General features: G+C 32.9%; 1 protein-coding gene across 1 annotated transcript in view; it reads right to left on the minus strand.

Annotated features, from left to right (window-relative positions):
- Positions 1–4: 4 nt before the first annotated feature.
- Positions 5–16,649, minus strand: part of LOC111680198 (putative transcription factor capicua) — a 43,068-nt gene continuing 26,423 nt past the window's right edge. The window contains exons 3-21 of the mRNA XM_046949496.1: positions 13,517–14,557; positions 12,745–13,249; positions 12,469–12,615; positions 11,204–12,390; positions 10,820–10,950; positions 8,488–10,148; positions 7,813–8,421; positions 7,542–7,748; positions 7,302–7,473; positions 6,777–7,145; positions 4,112–4,248; positions 3,916–4,045; positions 3,633–3,851; positions 3,189–3,564; positions 2,909–3,069; positions 2,743–2,835; positions 2,491–2,675; positions 2,211–2,412; positions 5–2,140 (exon numbers count right to left, since the gene is read on the minus strand). Of these exons, the coding sequence (XP_046805452.1) occupies positions 2,073–2,140; positions 2,211–2,412; positions 2,491–2,675; positions 2,743–2,835; positions 2,909–3,069; positions 3,189–3,564; positions 3,633–3,851; positions 3,916–4,045; positions 4,112–4,248; positions 6,777–7,145; positions 7,302–7,473; positions 7,542–7,748; positions 7,813–8,421; positions 8,488–10,148; positions 10,820–10,950; positions 11,204–12,390; positions 12,469–12,615; positions 12,745–13,249; positions 13,517–14,223 (7,266 nt within the window). The 5' untranslated portion in view covers positions 14,224–14,557 and the 3' untranslated portion in view covers positions 5–2,072. The remainder of the gene's footprint in view (positions 2,141–2,210; positions 2,413–2,490; positions 2,676–2,742; positions 2,836–2,908; positions 3,070–3,188; positions 3,565–3,632; positions 3,852–3,915; positions 4,046–4,111; positions 4,249–6,776; positions 7,146–7,301; positions 7,474–7,541; positions 7,749–7,812; positions 8,422–8,487; positions 10,149–10,819; positions 10,951–11,203; positions 12,391–12,468; positions 12,616–12,744; positions 13,250–13,516; positions 14,558–16,649) is intronic.

Genomic DNA, 16,649 nt, shown 5'->3' on the forward strand with positions numbered 1-16,649 from the left:
TATATTTAAAAAGCTGTAATAATAGTTTATATGTATATTTAAAAAGTCTTCAAAGAACGTGCAAAACTTAATGAAAGAAATCTTGTATTGTTTTAACAAAAATTATAACAATTTGTTTTAACCACACTTTGCTTTTTTTCATATATATATTTTTTTTAAATTTTTTTTATATAATAATATTGATCTATGGTTTTCTAAATTGTTAAACTACAACTGAAATTAATATTTCTATAATGTAATGGAAAAAAAATCTTAATAATTTTTCGCGCATAAAAAATAAACTTAATTTTAAAAGCAAACAATTAATACAATTAAAAATTATATTTTAAATATTGCAGCACAAGTGGAAGACATTGAAAAAGAAAATTACATCAATTTTTCTTGATTTAAAGCATTTTAACACATTTTGTTTAAAAAAAAAAAGTTAAGAATTTATAATTTATTCCACTAAAACTGCAACAGTTTGTTTAGGATTTTTTTGTTTGTTTGTTTGTTTTTTTGCTTAAATTTTACATTCATTATAAACATTTTTAACTAGTAAAAATGCGTTTTTAAATTTAAATAGAAAGAATGTATTTAAAAACACTATTTAAAAGCCAATTTTATTATTTTTTAAAAAATAAAATAAAAACAGATTAAAAACTTTGAACATTTTAAAACATTTGTTGTGGTAAAATAGTTAAAAAAAAAGTTAAAAACGTTTTAGAAACGTAGTTTCCCAAGGGGACAAAATTTTATAATCAAATTGTTAAAAACTCTTGATAAAATAAAAACAAATTAAAATCATCTTACAAACTAATAAAAAAAAATTATTAAAACCTAATAACTAATTTATAGAAAAATTCAATAAAATTCATAAAACAATTAAAAATATGTTTATAACTTCATATAAGGCTAATTTTTTTTTTTTAATTTAATAGATACATAGTTAGAAAGATAAATAAAAAGAAAGTTAAAGAAATAAGTGGGCGGGTGAAAAGGAATGAGGGAAATAAAAAAATTAACAAACTTAGCAAAATAAACATAATTAAAAACAACAATTGTCGTTTATGTAATTAAACCTTGATTGATGGACAATTGTTATTTTTATTAAATTAAAAATTCAACTCAAAAAGTTTAAACCTAAAATCTTATTTAAACAGTTTGTTAAGTATGGCAAAATGTTTATAAAAATTTTAGGTTCTTTAGGTAGAAAAAAATAGGCCCAAAAAGAAAATTTCCTTTTTTATGTTTGCAAAATAATTATATAAAATTTAAATAGTAGTTTACATAAATACAATCAATTTTTTGCTTTCATTTTCAATTTACCCACTAAAATGACTCTTAATACAATTTTGTTTTTTATATATAAATGTGTTGTGGTTGTATGTTCTTTATGCTTAAATTTACAGAACTTGAACAATAGTTAGTAGGGCTTTAGGGGAACAGAAGGTTATAGGATGGGGAGCTATGTGTATATTTGTAATATAAATATATATTTTTTTGTAATTTTGTTTTTGTTACTTTTTCAATATTTATGTTTATGCATATGTACGTATTTAAGCTTATAAGATGTTGTTTTATTTTAAACAAAAACTTCTTATAGTAATTTTACAATTTTGTATATATTTTCTTCTTATTTTTAATTCAAAAAAAAGTTTTGCGTTACATAAAATAATATAAAGAAAACAAACATCGTACAAGCTTTAAACACTCATATTTTCATAATTAAAATCTAATATTATTTTGTTTGTTGGTTTTTCGTGTTGTAATATTTGTTGTTTCTTTTTTTTTTGTAGACTATATTAAACATTATTATTGTTGTTAATTATAATTATTTATAATGTTTTTCTTTTGTTTTTATGTGTTATGTAAAAGATTCGTAATCTTGTGAATTTTTTGCATGCATTTAATGCATGTTTTTCTTAAATCATTTTCTTTTTCATTTGTATCGTATCTAGAGTTGTGTATCTGTGCGATATTTTGTCAAAATTGTGAAAATTTATAACCGTTTTTTTTTAATACAATTTTAGTTTTTTTTTTTTTAATTTTAACGGAGACCATTATTTAATCTACTTAAGTTAATCTTAAAGTTAGCTTTGTTGTGACTGATGTTGTTGTTGTTGTTGCTCTACAACATGTTGTTGATGTGTTGTTATGCCTTTTTATTAGAAAATAAAATATAAAAATCTTTTGGTTGTTTATAAAATTATAACAAAATAAAAATTTACCTGCAGCAGTTGAATTTCCATTGTTGCTGTTATTATTGTTGTTACAAGAGTTTATATTTAAAGCTTGATTATTATTTTCAGAGGGTGTCATGGGGCCAGCCGATTGGGGTGTATAGCCCGATTGATTCATTTGTTTTTGTCGTACTTCACGTATTTTTAACTGTAAATCCTGACGTCGTGGAAATACATCAATGTGTTTAGTCTGTGAAAATTTAATATTCAATTTTTAATATTCAAAATCCGAAACTAAACTTTTCATTGTTATTCTTCTTTAAATTACCTGAAAAGCTATTGTTGCTGGTGCCGATGGGAAGAGACCATGTTCAGCAAATAATTGTAAAACCAAGTTACGCCGTTGTTCCAATAGTTTTCGATGACCTTTTTCACTAGCATCAGATCGGGGTGTTTGTAGAGGTGTTTGCGGTGTTCGCGGAGAACGTCCAGTTTGATCAGATGATTCCAATTCTTAAAAAAAAAACATATAAATCAAATACCTATAGTTCCGCTATAATTTGTTTTAAAAAACTCTTACCTCTTAGTGTGTCTATATTAAAATCTGGTCCAAAGAAACGTTGTGTTGGTGTCGGTATAGAAGCAGTGTCATCATTGCATTCATCTTCACTTTCTGCAAATAATAACAAGAAATATTCAAATATAAATCATTAATTTAAGTTTAAGTTGAAAATAGTTAAGCTTACGTATTCTTTGTATTGGCGGTGGTGCTGTGGCATTCTTTTTTCGATAATTTGTACCATAAACACGTGGTGAAGATGGCACTACTATAGCGCTGGGTGATTGACAATCTTTAGGTTTGAATTGTGGCAAAGCTTCATATTTCTTTTCAAAGTCAGCCAAAACACTAAAAGCAAGAGCACTTTTTAAAAAAAACCAAAATATTTGTATGCGTGTATATGTACAGACAGACATCTTCTATATGAAGAGACAAGCTGTGATTTAAAGTATAACATAATATAATACCTGGATTTTTCATCTTGTTGTTGTTTTTTCTTCGGTCCCATATTTGCCGCTTTAGGTGATTTGGGATTTGTAGAAGTATTATTAGAGCTACCACTGCTACCACTATTACCAGTACCACAACCACTACTAGATGCCGGTGTTAAGGGCAACTGTTCATCACTATTGGGTGTTGTAGACGAAGAGGTAGGTGTTGGTAATGCCGTTGTTAATGCCACCGCTGAAACATGTCCTATTATTGGTGATGAACCCTCCATTATGGGAGAGTTTAAGTTTTTCATTTGGCCACCTGAGTTGGTATTTGACAAAATAGTTGCTGTTGTATAATTATTTGGCGAAATGTTATTCTCCTGCTTAATCGCACTCATGCTACCCACGGCTATAATAATAAACAAATATTATGTGTTATCTATGAAAAGGAGACTTTTTCCTTTCTTTTTAACTTACATAAATTTTTACGTCTTTGAGAGGGTGCACGACCAAGTTGGGCCGGTGTTGGTGCCAATACAAACTGCTGTTGTATATCATTGTTTTCTTGTAGTTGTTTTTGAGTTTCCTCGCCACCGCTGCCCATTTCTGTAGTACGTTTGAAACCAAGCTCTGTTGCTGATTTGGGCGTTGTAGGCAATGACGAACGTTGTGATGGAGAAATTGGCACTTGTTGTTCTATAAGTCAAAGTACATAGAATAGAAAAATGTTTTTCAAATCTTTCAATCATTTCAAACTTACCCTGTGTATTGTAATTGTGCAAAACCAATGTATTCTGTTTTGAGGTCGAAACCAGCTCAGCTTGTCCATTTTGCTTTTTGAATATATATTGCATTTGTTGTTGCTGATGTTGCATCGGTAGAATGGCATACTATATGTTAGAGTAGACGTGTCATTATTCAGAGATTCATTTAAAAGTTTACAAATTTATTTATACCTGATGATGAGGCATCACATTGTTAACAGCAAACAATATTTGTTTTGGCTGTTGTTGCTGTACACCCGAAGCCGGTGACGATGGTACAGAAGAGGACGTTGATGATGCTGACGATACCATTGTAGCCGATGTAGAACCTAAATTTTTTGAATTAAGAGTAGAAGAATTTGTAGTCACAATGGTACTACCAAGAATTGAAGCATTTTGTGTCATAAAATTATTTATACTAACGCCAACACCGCCGTTATTGCAAGAGTCTGATGAAGCCTTTAGAGGCGTCATAGAAGCGATTTGTTTACAACCTTTACCCAAGTTACCGGTAGTAGTGATAGTGTTGTTAACACCACCACCCGCACCACCAGTAACTACAATAGTGTTAGTAGCTAATTTGTTATTATTATTATTATGATTACAATTATTTGTTGAAATATTAGTATGATTGTTAGTGATTGAATTGGTGCTGTTGCCACCACCAGCTGGTATAATGGTAATGGTGCTACCTCCACCTGTAGTGGAATTTTTTTGTAATTGATTGTTGTTATTGTGGTTGTTATTGGCTGCAGAAGAGGATGTGGTTGTGGTGGTTAATATGCGAGCATTTGCTGGTAATGTTATTTTACTTATAAATGATATTGAAGGTCGTACTGTGGTCGAGGTCGTGGAAGAAGCTGCAGCACAAGCGGCCGCTGAAAAATTATTATTACGTATTTTATGCTGCAATAATTGTTGAGCTATACTTTGTTGCTGTTGTCTATTTAAACTGTTGGCATCGGTTATGAGCAACATTGTTTGAGGTTGATGTTGCTTTTGTTGTTGTAAGTGAAGTTGATGCTGTTGTTGCTGATGTTTTTGTTGTTGTTGTTGCTCTGGAACATTATCCATATCAACAATTTCTTTTTTGATAATTTTTTGTTGCTGATGATTGAACTGCTGTTGTTGGTGTTGATGTTGATGATGATGCTGCTGTTCATCTGCTGTATTATTGATGTCATCATTTAAAGTATCCAAGACTAAAGCATCATATAATATAGCTGCCCTACCCGTAGCTTTTGTACAATTTTCTATTTTAATGCCAGTTGTATTAGCATTAGCAAGATTGTTATTGAAATTATTACGCACCAGCAATGTTTTTTGAGAGTTTATTAGCGTATTAGAGGAGAAAGCAGTTGTTATAGAAGTAGTTGTAATGGTGGTGTTGTTGGAAGGAGTAGTAGTAATAGCAGTTGTGTTGTGGTTGTCAATATAATTATTTGTTGTTGTTGAAGTTGAGGAGGAAGAGGAGGAGCATATTTTGGGATATTGATTTTTAGTTTCAATCGTTTCATTATTACATGATGCTGATACAACAGATGTTAATGATCTAGTTGATGGTGTTGATGAGGATGATATGACCAAGGGTATGGATGATTTTGTTAGGGTTGATGAATCAGTTGTAGTGTTTACTTTTGCTCTAATAGCTGGTAATGCATTTGAGGCACCTGTTGCCGAGCCTGTTATGCAGGTCTTTTGTATAGTACGAAAAAACAAAGGAGGCGGAGTGGTCAAAGTTCTAATTATTGTAAATTGCTTTGTTTGATTACTGCCACTAATACCAGTACCCCCAGTGTTGGTTTTAATTAAAGATGTGGGTGTCACTACAATTCCTTGCCGGGTAGTCTGATGTTCATGGGAGTAAGGTGTGGGTACACGAGTTATAACTGTAGGGGGAGTTTCTACTCTACGAAAATGTAAATTCTTCAAATGTCTATGTGGTGAAGCTTTGTGCTGCTGCGGAGTTATTGATCGTCTAATTTGAGTATATTGTTGTGTTCTTATCGGAGGTGTCAGAGTCGTTAAACGTATGTGATTAATTGGTAACAAGTTTCCCGTCGTTAATGTTGATGTGGGAGTTGGAGTTCTTGATACAAGTAGGGTTTTTGTTTTGGGTATAGTATAAAATTCTATGTCATCAAAATCAGTTTCTGTCTCATAGTCATCGTAATCATCATCGTCATACAATGTACTGTCATCCTCATCAATATCCATGTTATTGGTATTAACTTTACTATCCTTCATATCATTATCAGTTTCATAATGATCTTTATCTTTATGAATAAACCCAGTTCCATTTAGTTTTAATAAAAGTGAGATGAATAAATGAATGTATTTTAATCCGAATGAATACATGAGCAAAGTGATTGATGTATGAATGTATTGTTTGTTGTTTTACGTTTAGCACAGTGTTAGTAAAAACATAAACACATTTATATGGTATTTTTTTAGATAATTGTTTTTTTTTTTTTTTTTTTTTTTGTTAGAAGAGACACACATATGGCATACACACACATACAATATAAAACCGAAACCCAAAAAATGTACAATTTGTGGAATGCATGATTTATTAGAGAGAGAAAAACAATTTGTGAATAGTTAGATGATTGAATATGCAATTTATTTAAAGTTTTTTTTTTCAAACCCATATTCATAACAAAAATGTCATTGTTGACATTAGGATGTGTTTAGAATACAGGTGTTGAAAATAACGTATTTAATACTCTTTTCAAAAAGCGCAAGTGAGCGAAATGAGTTTCGATCAGAAATAAAAATAAAAAAAAATAAACGAACAACTAAATATATTTAGACTGCATATTAACAGTTAAATTAAAAATTAAAATCTGATACTGACCTCTAGATTCCGTTGAAGTAGGACTTCTTAGCTGGGGATGCAAAAGTGATTGGGATTTTTGCTGTGATAATGCAGTTGCCGCTGGCACATTAAATGTAAAAATATTACTACTTTGACTAACAGCCGATGATGCTGTCGAATTGGATGATGACGATGACGACAATGATGTAGTGGATGAGGATGATGATGAGGTTGTAATACTAGAACCACCACAGCCACCACCATTTAGTTTATATGGTGATGGTGGTTCCTGTTTAATATACTTGGCATCCATGAGATCTTCTTGTTTAATAATAATTTGTTGTGGCTGCTGTTGTTCTTCGAGTTTTGTACTCTTTGGACTGATAGGCATAGTCTTAAAAGCACCACCTGCAAATACAAGTAAATATTAATTGTTAATTAAGTAAAATAATTTAAGAAAAAAAATACAAAAATAGGAAGAATAATTTATTTGTTCAAAATAAAAATTTATATTTAAAAAATGTATTCTTCTTATTTTGTTTTTTTTTATAAATAAATTCTCGCCTGTTGGTTGGAATGGTGTTACACCAATTGGATTCTTTGGACTAGGATAAGATAGCATTGACATTTGTTTATAATTAATTATGCTATTTTCCAAAGTGGGAGGTAAAGCCTTAAGAGGCGTTGGTTTACAAGTAGCTGGAGGTGTTGTACCCACCACTTGTTGTTGTTCATCCTTAAAAACAAAATGAAATTAATTGGTATTTAAATTAACGAATTAAAGAAATAAGAAAATATGCAAACCTTATCACTGCCAAGAGCACCCGAGGCTATGGTTTTACGGAAATCATGACCAGCGTCTTCTAGATCGGAGTCTGGAACACGTTCGCGACATTGTAGATCTACAGATTCTGTAGTATTTTTTACTTGTAAATTTTGATGATGATGATTATTATATAAACCACCACTGTTGCTGTTACTTTGTTCATCGGGATCCTCATCAATTACCATCTGAAAGGAATGATCATTAAGTAAATATTAAATTCTTTATTATTTATATTATATAAGAACCCACTTGTTCATCTTCCGATGTAATATCATGTTTTATTGGTTCCTCTTTAATAGATTTCTGACCATTCAAGTGATTGTTTATGGTCGTGGGATCTGATTCGGAGCAGGATGAATTGTAGGTGGCAATGGTTAAAGGTATAATGTCAGTTTGCATATCCTGTTGACCATTTTGTATACCATTCGAGCCAAGGCCACCAATACCACCAGAAGCATTATTATTATTATTATTGGCAGCGAAACCCATAAGACCCGGTGTTGTAGGACTGTTTTCTTGATCGATGGAATCAGAACCATCGACTGAGTCATTACGTTGTTTGGCTTCATTTGAGGTGGCAGGATTGGTACCATGATTTCCACCTTTACCAGAACTAGAAGATTTGCGTCGATCCTTTGAACACCATTTCCATTCAGGGTGCAATTTAAAATGAGCATCTTTATAAGACGAAGCCAATTCATTGTATGGAGCCTTTTCCTCTGGTTTCAAAGCATACCACCATTCACCCAATATTTTACTAACAGTTCGATTGTCTTGATTGGGATGCTTTTTATGTACCAATTTACGATGCTTTTTGGAAAATATCATAAATGCATTCATCGGGCGGCGAATTTTATTCTGTAATTTATAAACATGTTTTGTTAATAATTTATTTCCATCTTATCTATTTAGTGTTGAACTTACTTTTGTCATGGGACTCATGGGTTCTTTGCAATTAGAACTATTGTCAACTGCCGGCAATCCGTTGCCATTGGCTAAAGCCTGTTGCTGTTGTAAAGCACTTAAGGACTGCGAACGTCTTTTGGAAGTAGTGGCCGCCGAACTGTTCGCCTCAGCCAAATCATTTGATACTTCATTCAATCTACGACCAACACCTCCAGCAGCCCCAATTGTTGTCTGTTCTCCAGCTGCTGATGTACTATAAATTGTTGGCCTATAATTGTTACGTATGACATGATCGTTATTGTTATTGTTCATGAAACGCTGTTGCTGTTGTTTATTTTTAAGACTCAAATTACTGGCCTGATTTTCATTGTTCGTGGAAGGGGGATCGAAGACATCATCGTCATATTGATCATCAATGTCTTCAAGATTACTATTATTACTACTATTATTAACTTGATGCGAGGAGGCTTTTGCGGCATCATTTAGGGTGCAATCCAAGGGATTATTATTTGGCGAAGACATTGATTGTGTTATTAACAGATGATTATTGTTATTATTGTTATTCACTGGCGTCGGTGGTGGTGTAGAGGCTGCTGCTGCTTCGGATGGTGATTGCGTGGGTAAAACAATATTGGAGATTGTGTAATTGTTAGCCTGTTGTTGTTGTTGAGTTTTCACGGGGGATTGATGAATGTGCGGCAGCAGCGTGTGCCAGTGAAAAATCGACCCCGAGTTAACGCCGTTTTTTGGAATAGTCTTTTCATTTATTAATTGTTGAGTCTGCTGTTGTTGTGGCGGTTGCGTCAAATGTTGCTGCTGGGAAGCTTGATGCTGCTGTTGCTGCGGTTTAGACTGAGCCCCTAAAGCCGCCATAGCAGTATTCACATTATGCTGATGATTATGTCGCAGTTGATTCATAGAAGTATGCTGAAGACTCTGCTGATGAACTGTCTGTTGAGTTGCAGCCGACGACGGCGAGGATTGCGGCGTCTGCTGCTGCTGATGTTGTTGCTGTTGTTGATGTGGCAGTAGAGGCATTAATTGTGTGGCATCCACAATAACGGGATGAAATGATTGTGATGCTAATGTTACTGCATTGGTCATGTTTGTCGCTGTCGTTGCTGTTGAGGAGGCAGGCGAAATCCTTATGACACTTGTGGCATGAGCCATTGATGTTATAGCAGCAGCGGTTGATATGGATGACGGCACAACTACAGGAGGAGGTGGCGGACCTGGTGACTGAGATGGTTGCTGCTGAAGATGCTGTGCAGGCAAATGCGGTGACATGATTGGCTGCTGAGCTGGAATAGCCGGCATCGTTTTCGGATGCATTACCATTGACACAGGTGACTGTTGTGATGGTTGTGGTGGTGGTGGCACTGGTGCTGTCGAAGTAATCACTACCCCCGAACCATGGGCCCGTACAGACTCTGGACATACAACCTGAGGCACATAACTAGGCACGTTATACATCACCGGTGAAGGAGTCGCTTTCCATGGCTTATTGGCATGGGCATCAGTTGGCGTAACTGGTCCTCTGCCGATGGGTGTAAAGAAGTTTTGATGATTGGTTACAACTACCTGTGGCACCGGTGAATTGTTGGCATTCATGGGTGAAGTGCCATGATTTACTGGTGAGGAATATGAAGGTGTACCCGATCTGGAACTGCTTAAAGATACTGCAAGTATTTTAAAAATGAAATATATTATATTATTAAATTTATTTTTTTAACATGTAAAATTATAAGCATACATAGACACTGCAGGTATAGTTTGGCGCCTAGATCAAAATCCTGAAATGCGTGCATTTTGAAATTTTTGTTTCTATTTCACTTGTCTGTTTATTAAATTCACTTTTCTTAAGAATTTATTACTCTTCAATCCTAATTTGTTTGTACAATTTCAAATTTAAATATATATAATCACAATTTATTTCTTCGATATTTTTGCATCATTTTTTTTATTCAATTATTCCTAATTTTTTTTTTTATTTATCTGTTTTAGGTTTTACATGTTTTTTCTTATTTTTCCTCTTTTCTTTTCAAAAACAACGGTTGTTTTGGCAGCCAGTATTAAAATATTCTAAACTATGTGTTAAAAAGTGACGACATGTTTGTACATGCAGTGTTTACAAATATAATTACATTATTAACAATTATAGGGAAGTTTTAGTACTAATTGTAATTTAATGAGAATAATAATATGGCAACTATTTTAAATTGTACACCGAAAGAAATTTAGCTTAAAATTTTGCATTTTAAATTAAAATTGTAGTTACATATTGATAAAACATCAGCAGTTACAGTTATAATATCATCAATGTTTTATCAATGATTAAGGGAAAACTTACCCAACATATTGGCCACATCTGTTTCTTCTTGATCAAAACGACCAGTTGTACGATAATTTGGTGACGTTTCCGAGTCTCTAGATGTGTCCTCATCAACTTGTGTCTTACTACTAGAACGACTGCTAATATCACTGTTATGAATACATTTTTAGAAAATACAAATTTTAAATTAAAATAAATTTGTGGAAAATTTTAAAAAAGTACATATTTTAAGTTATACAAGAATCCCTAAACTCAACTCTATATAGTAGTTCGGTATTATAATTTAAGACTTTAAAATAGAATAGTTCCATCTCCACTTCGAATAGGACTCTTTTGTGCATCAACATTGTATTTATTTGAATATACACATTTATATTTCATCATCATTTGAGTAAAATTTACCTTGGAAAACGACTTGGACCGGTAGAACGTAACGAACTGCCTTTTTGGTTCAAGTGACGAGAGCAATAACCACGTCGCTGAGATTCTTTCGAACACAGTGAACATAATCGACGCCACTGTTTTCCATTGAATTTTTTACGTACGCCTGATTCGGACTCGACTATATCGCCCTTTTTAAAGCGATGTGGTGTATTTGCTTGAGATCGTGGTGTAGCTGGATGAGATCGTGGTGTTAGCCTCTGATCGACTAAGGATGATGTACTGCCGCGTGATTGCATGCTGCTGCGTTTACTGCAGCCTGAAAATTTTTCAGCATCAGCATCGCCCAATGATGCAAAACCGTCGATGTCGACACGTTTAAGTTCATCATCTGAATCGTAAGAGTCATCATATGAAGGTCCTGTTGAACCGGTTGGACGATGCTGTTGCATTTGTTGTTGTTGACGTTGTCGCTGTTGTTGTTGTTGTTGTTGCTGCAGCTGTTGTTGTTGCTGTTGTTGCATTAGCATGTCAGCATCAGATGTTGAGGGTGTTACTTTTGTATCATTTGATTGTTCATTATTGCAAACTGTTTGTTGCTGATGATGTTGAAGTAAATGATGCTGTTGCTGATGATGTTGTTGTTGCAGCATATTACCCTCGATTATATGTTGGTCACTACAAGCTCCCGCTGCTGTTGTTGTGGAATCAACACAGCCATTCTCATTGGGTATCACATACGTGGTCGTACCATTATTGTTACTATTACCCCCATTAACAATATTTCCTGCTGCAGTACCTTGAAATGGTGATGTTGCTATAGTGCGATAATAATCGTCCGGCTTTTGTTGAGTAATCGTGTGAGAACGATGCAAAACTGTGCTATTTAGTATTTTATTACTGACATAGGTCATCTGTTGTGGCTGCTGTTGTAGTTGAAGATTCTGTTGTTCACTGTACAGACTCTGATGATGCATTTGACCACTGACAGCAGTTGGTGTCTTATTTCCCATTAGCCGTCCTAGTGGCTGAACCTGAGAATTTCCAAAATTTCTTCTAGATTGTGGTGAAATTAACACTTTTTTAGCTATACCAGTTACTGGTACTTGACCTGCTGGTGTTAAAGTTATTGTAGGTGATACCTCATTGAGTTCATCCCACCAAGGTGGCAATAACAAGCGTAAATCAGCTCGCTTAACAGTTTTGAGCTAGAAACGAAACAAGCAACAAATATAACCAATTACACAAACAGTATAGTTTTAAATAATAATTTCAGATAAACTTACAATTGCTGTTCCAACTTCCCCAGTGGCAATTTCTACTGTAAATTGTTTTGTTGCTGCATGAACTTCCGTCACAGTACATTCCATAAAAACACAACCATTTCGTCCCTCAATTGAAGTACGTACACAAGCTCGTGTACCCTCCAAAATCTGAAATTCAAACACACATACACATACAAACATTTATGCAAAATAATTCAATTTGATGTCAAAATGGGGAAAATCAATTTCAAAACAACTGATGCAAAACGAAAAATCTTAAAATGGTTATGTACTTACATCGGCTGCGGGTGGACTCGCGTCCAATATCACATTAAAACGCCCACTATTAAGTACATCCGTATAAAGGTGAGTACTATTCTCTGGCGGATCAAATTCAACTATAATTGAATTTGGTGGCACATCATTTAACGATGACGACGATGAAGATGAGGTGGATGATGATGTTGTTGTTGATTGACGTGTTATGCCTGGAGCATAGTAATTACCCAATTTAGCCAGCACTCTGGTATTATTCCAATCTCGTAGATTAAGTACAATCTCTTCATTGGATGTAGCAATTGTTGATGTCTGATGCTGATGATGTTGTTGCAAAATATGTTGTTGTTGATGCATTTGTGGAGGTGAGTTAACTGAATGTTTTTGTTGTAGTTGTGGTGGTGGATGTTGTTTATTTTGTATAAAATTAAATCGTTGTCCAGCAACATTACTTGGATTATTATTGTTGCCATTGCTGCTATTCATATTGTATGAAATATTTCCTACTCCTCCGTGTGCATGTGAACTACAAATCGGAAATTAGGTTATTTTAATAATTAAAAAAATATAAATTAAGGAGAAGCAATCTATATTTAGATTTAATGCATTTTAAAAACCTAATTCTTTGTGTTTAAATGTATTCATTATTAATAGAATTTGTTTTTTAAAGGAATTTTATAATTCAGGGACTGATAATTAAAATATAGATAATTCAACATAAAAAAGATTAATGAGCATTAATTGTTTCCAAAGCATTCTTGCAATTTGAAATAAATTTTCATAATCTACTAACCTCGTTATAATTGTACGTTTTTCAGGAATTTCAATGCATGTGGCGCCTTTGGCAGCAACTGAAATCAGAGACCCGCTACTGATATCATTATTGTTGTTGCTATTATTACAACTACTTGTATTACTGTTCATCGAAATGGATGTGGTTGTGGCAGCGTCCGAGGGACAATCGAAACTTGTGCGTATGTTGGTATAAATGGTGGCAGGATTATTGCCATTTGTTGATCCAGCTGTTGTGCCGTTGCCATTGGATGAAGTCGTTGTTGTAAACGTCGCCGTCGTCTTCGTTGATAAAGTTGATGAAGATGGAGGAGGTGGTGGTGGTGATGATATTGATGTTGAGATCTGTCTTGTTGATGGCAAATATTTAATCTCCGTTGATGAACCTGTTTGATCCTGTTGTTGTTGTTGTTTAGGATTATCATTGTTGCTTTCATCCAACTCTGAGGGATCAAATTTACGTTTCTTGGGATGTTGCCTAGGTATTGCGGCGCTTGTTGTAAAGGAAGTGGTTGTTGTTGCTTGAGCTGGTGCCGATAATTGTTGCAGGCCATCTTGATGTTGTTGCTGCAACTGTTGATTTATGATATTGTTGCTGTTATTTTCATTTGCTGATGTTGTTGATGCTGCTGCTAATGTTGCCGTTGTTGATGTTGAAGTTGATGACGATGCTGCTGTTGTTGCCGCCGCCACTGATGGTGTTACCATTTTGTTGGGCGTAAAAGCAGCCTTCAGCAGCAATGTTTTAGTGCTGTATCCCCAATTTCAGTGTAGCCTTGTTTATGTTGTTGAATTTTGTATTTCTCAATGGCTGCTTCCAAAATTAATAAATTAAAATATAATACTGATTATCCCCTTAGAACCGTCAATATATTGTGTTATGAGATATGTTGCATTTTAAACAGCACTTGTTGCTTGTCATATTGCAACATACAATATGTTGCAATAAACATTGTTAAGCGCGTTTGTTAAAAATGTCAAAACAACTTTACAGCAACATTAGTATAGGAAGTAAAAGTGAGATATTTCGGCAATCGATTATCTAAAAAGACAAGATAAAAAATATAAATAAATAATAGTTATTTTATGTATGACTTATGAAATTATTATGAAACAGTTTAAAGTCCAACTAAGGTATATTTTACTGTAATGAGTTTGTACAATGTTATTGTACTATGTATGTATGTGCAAATGTACGGGTGTCAAATACCGTTGTTGCAATTCTTATCGAAAACTCTGAAAATAAAAACAAGAGAAACAAAACTTCGGCCATCGTTGGTTGGTTAACAAATAAATAAGAAGTTATTGTTGCTCTAAATCAGGGCTGGTACTTTTTAAATTTTATTATTCACTACTATATTTTTAATATTAGTATTATAAAATAGGAGAGTACTGTATTAAAATTATGACATTTTAACTGTTAGCTACAAATTCCCCCTTAATACCTAACTGACTTTCCATCTCTGCTGTAAATTGTTTGTATATCATGTACTCTCATATGTATGTATGTCCCCCCTCAATACTATTATTATTGAGTGTACTACTCCTCCAGCTACTATTACAATTATTTTTTATTTTAACGTAAATTAACGTGTAATGAAGAAGAAAAGTAGAGTGGTGGGAGAGCGAGAATGAGAGAGTGAGAGGCTTGAAATAATAATAAAACAATGTATAATAAAATAAACTAAGATCTATTCATTTATTTGTGCTCAATAATTTCAGTTCCTTAAGAAAAACATTAATATATTTTTTTTCACTTTACAACTGTATAACAAAGGTTCCTGACCTTTACATTGACCATGTTGTTTGTAGATTTGATGGTGATGTTCAGAAAAAAAAATTTCAAATAGAAGAAAACAAAAAAATAGAAACGATAATAAATAAGACAGACACAATATTAGCAAATAAGTTTATTTTTAATTGTAAGCATTTGCATGCCTGCATATGCATGTTTGTATGTAATTTATGCTTAATTGTTTCTTTTGTAATTCTTTTGTATTCTGAGAATACAATATTTTTTTTTTAATTTTGTATTTCTATTTAATCATATTTAATGGACTTGATGATGAAATTATAACCGTTATTTTATTATTGTAAATATTATTACTGAGTAACAAATCAATGTTGCGATTTATTGATAATCATTATAATTTACTTAAACAAATTTTAACTAAAATATATTAAGTAAAAGCAAGTAACTTGTCTATATAATATATCTTTGACCAAGAAGCTTCGGAACCCGAAAGCTAGGGTCTTCAGAATTTGACTTTTTGAAATTAGCGAATATTTTGAACCATACTCATTATTGAAATTACTTTTTGACTTAAATATTTTCATTAAAAACAAAATATATAATTTACATTAAAGTTAAGAAATAAATAAAAATCTTTATGAAATTAAAACAAGATTTCATTCATAGATGCTGCAAATTATTAAAATGAGGGGGCTGGGCTAGGTATTTGTAAACAAAAACGTCTGCGTAGTAAGGATGCTTATTGTTGTTGTTGTTCTTTTTTCAACCGTGAAAGCATTTTTTGGTAAACATACATACATACTACATAAATATACAAAAACATTTGCATTTAAACTGCAGTGAGTGAGTGCCAACAGCAAGACAGGTGGGGAAGTGTAGAAATAACAGGCAAAAACACTATGCCAAATGTTGCTTAGTCATTCGGATGCATTGTGCATAATATAGAGTCACATATACTCTTCTTCTACTTACATAGGTACCAAAACAGTAGTATAGACATAAACCAAGTTTACCATTACACAGTCACCCACACCAGGATAAATCTTGTAAATACGTGTCCTCCTCAACATGGGAACTTTAGAAAAAATTGTAAACATTTTATGTGGAAGCATGAAGCCGTAGCTGGCTGACTGTCAGGCAGGATGGTTGTATGGTGTAGTGTGAATCATTTGAGTTAAGAACGAAGAAGAAGATGCTGTATTGAGTTGTAAATTTGTGGTTAGTGAGTAAGTGGAAATTTATGAATCAGGAAGCAAAATAAAGATGCAAACATTAAATTAATCGCTTGAAATAATCTCAAGTAATATTTAAAATTTATAAATAATTAAAAAAACTAGGAAATTTTACTAATTTAATAAAAAAATTATTACTTCTTAAAGTA

This window comes from Lucilia cuprina, chromosome 4 (assembly GCF_022045245.1).
Source record: "Lucilia cuprina isolate Lc7/37 chromosome 4, ASM2204524v1, whole genome shotgun sequence".
Classification (NCBI taxonomy): domain Eukaryota; kingdom Metazoa; phylum Arthropoda; class Insecta; order Diptera; family Calliphoridae; genus Lucilia; species Lucilia cuprina.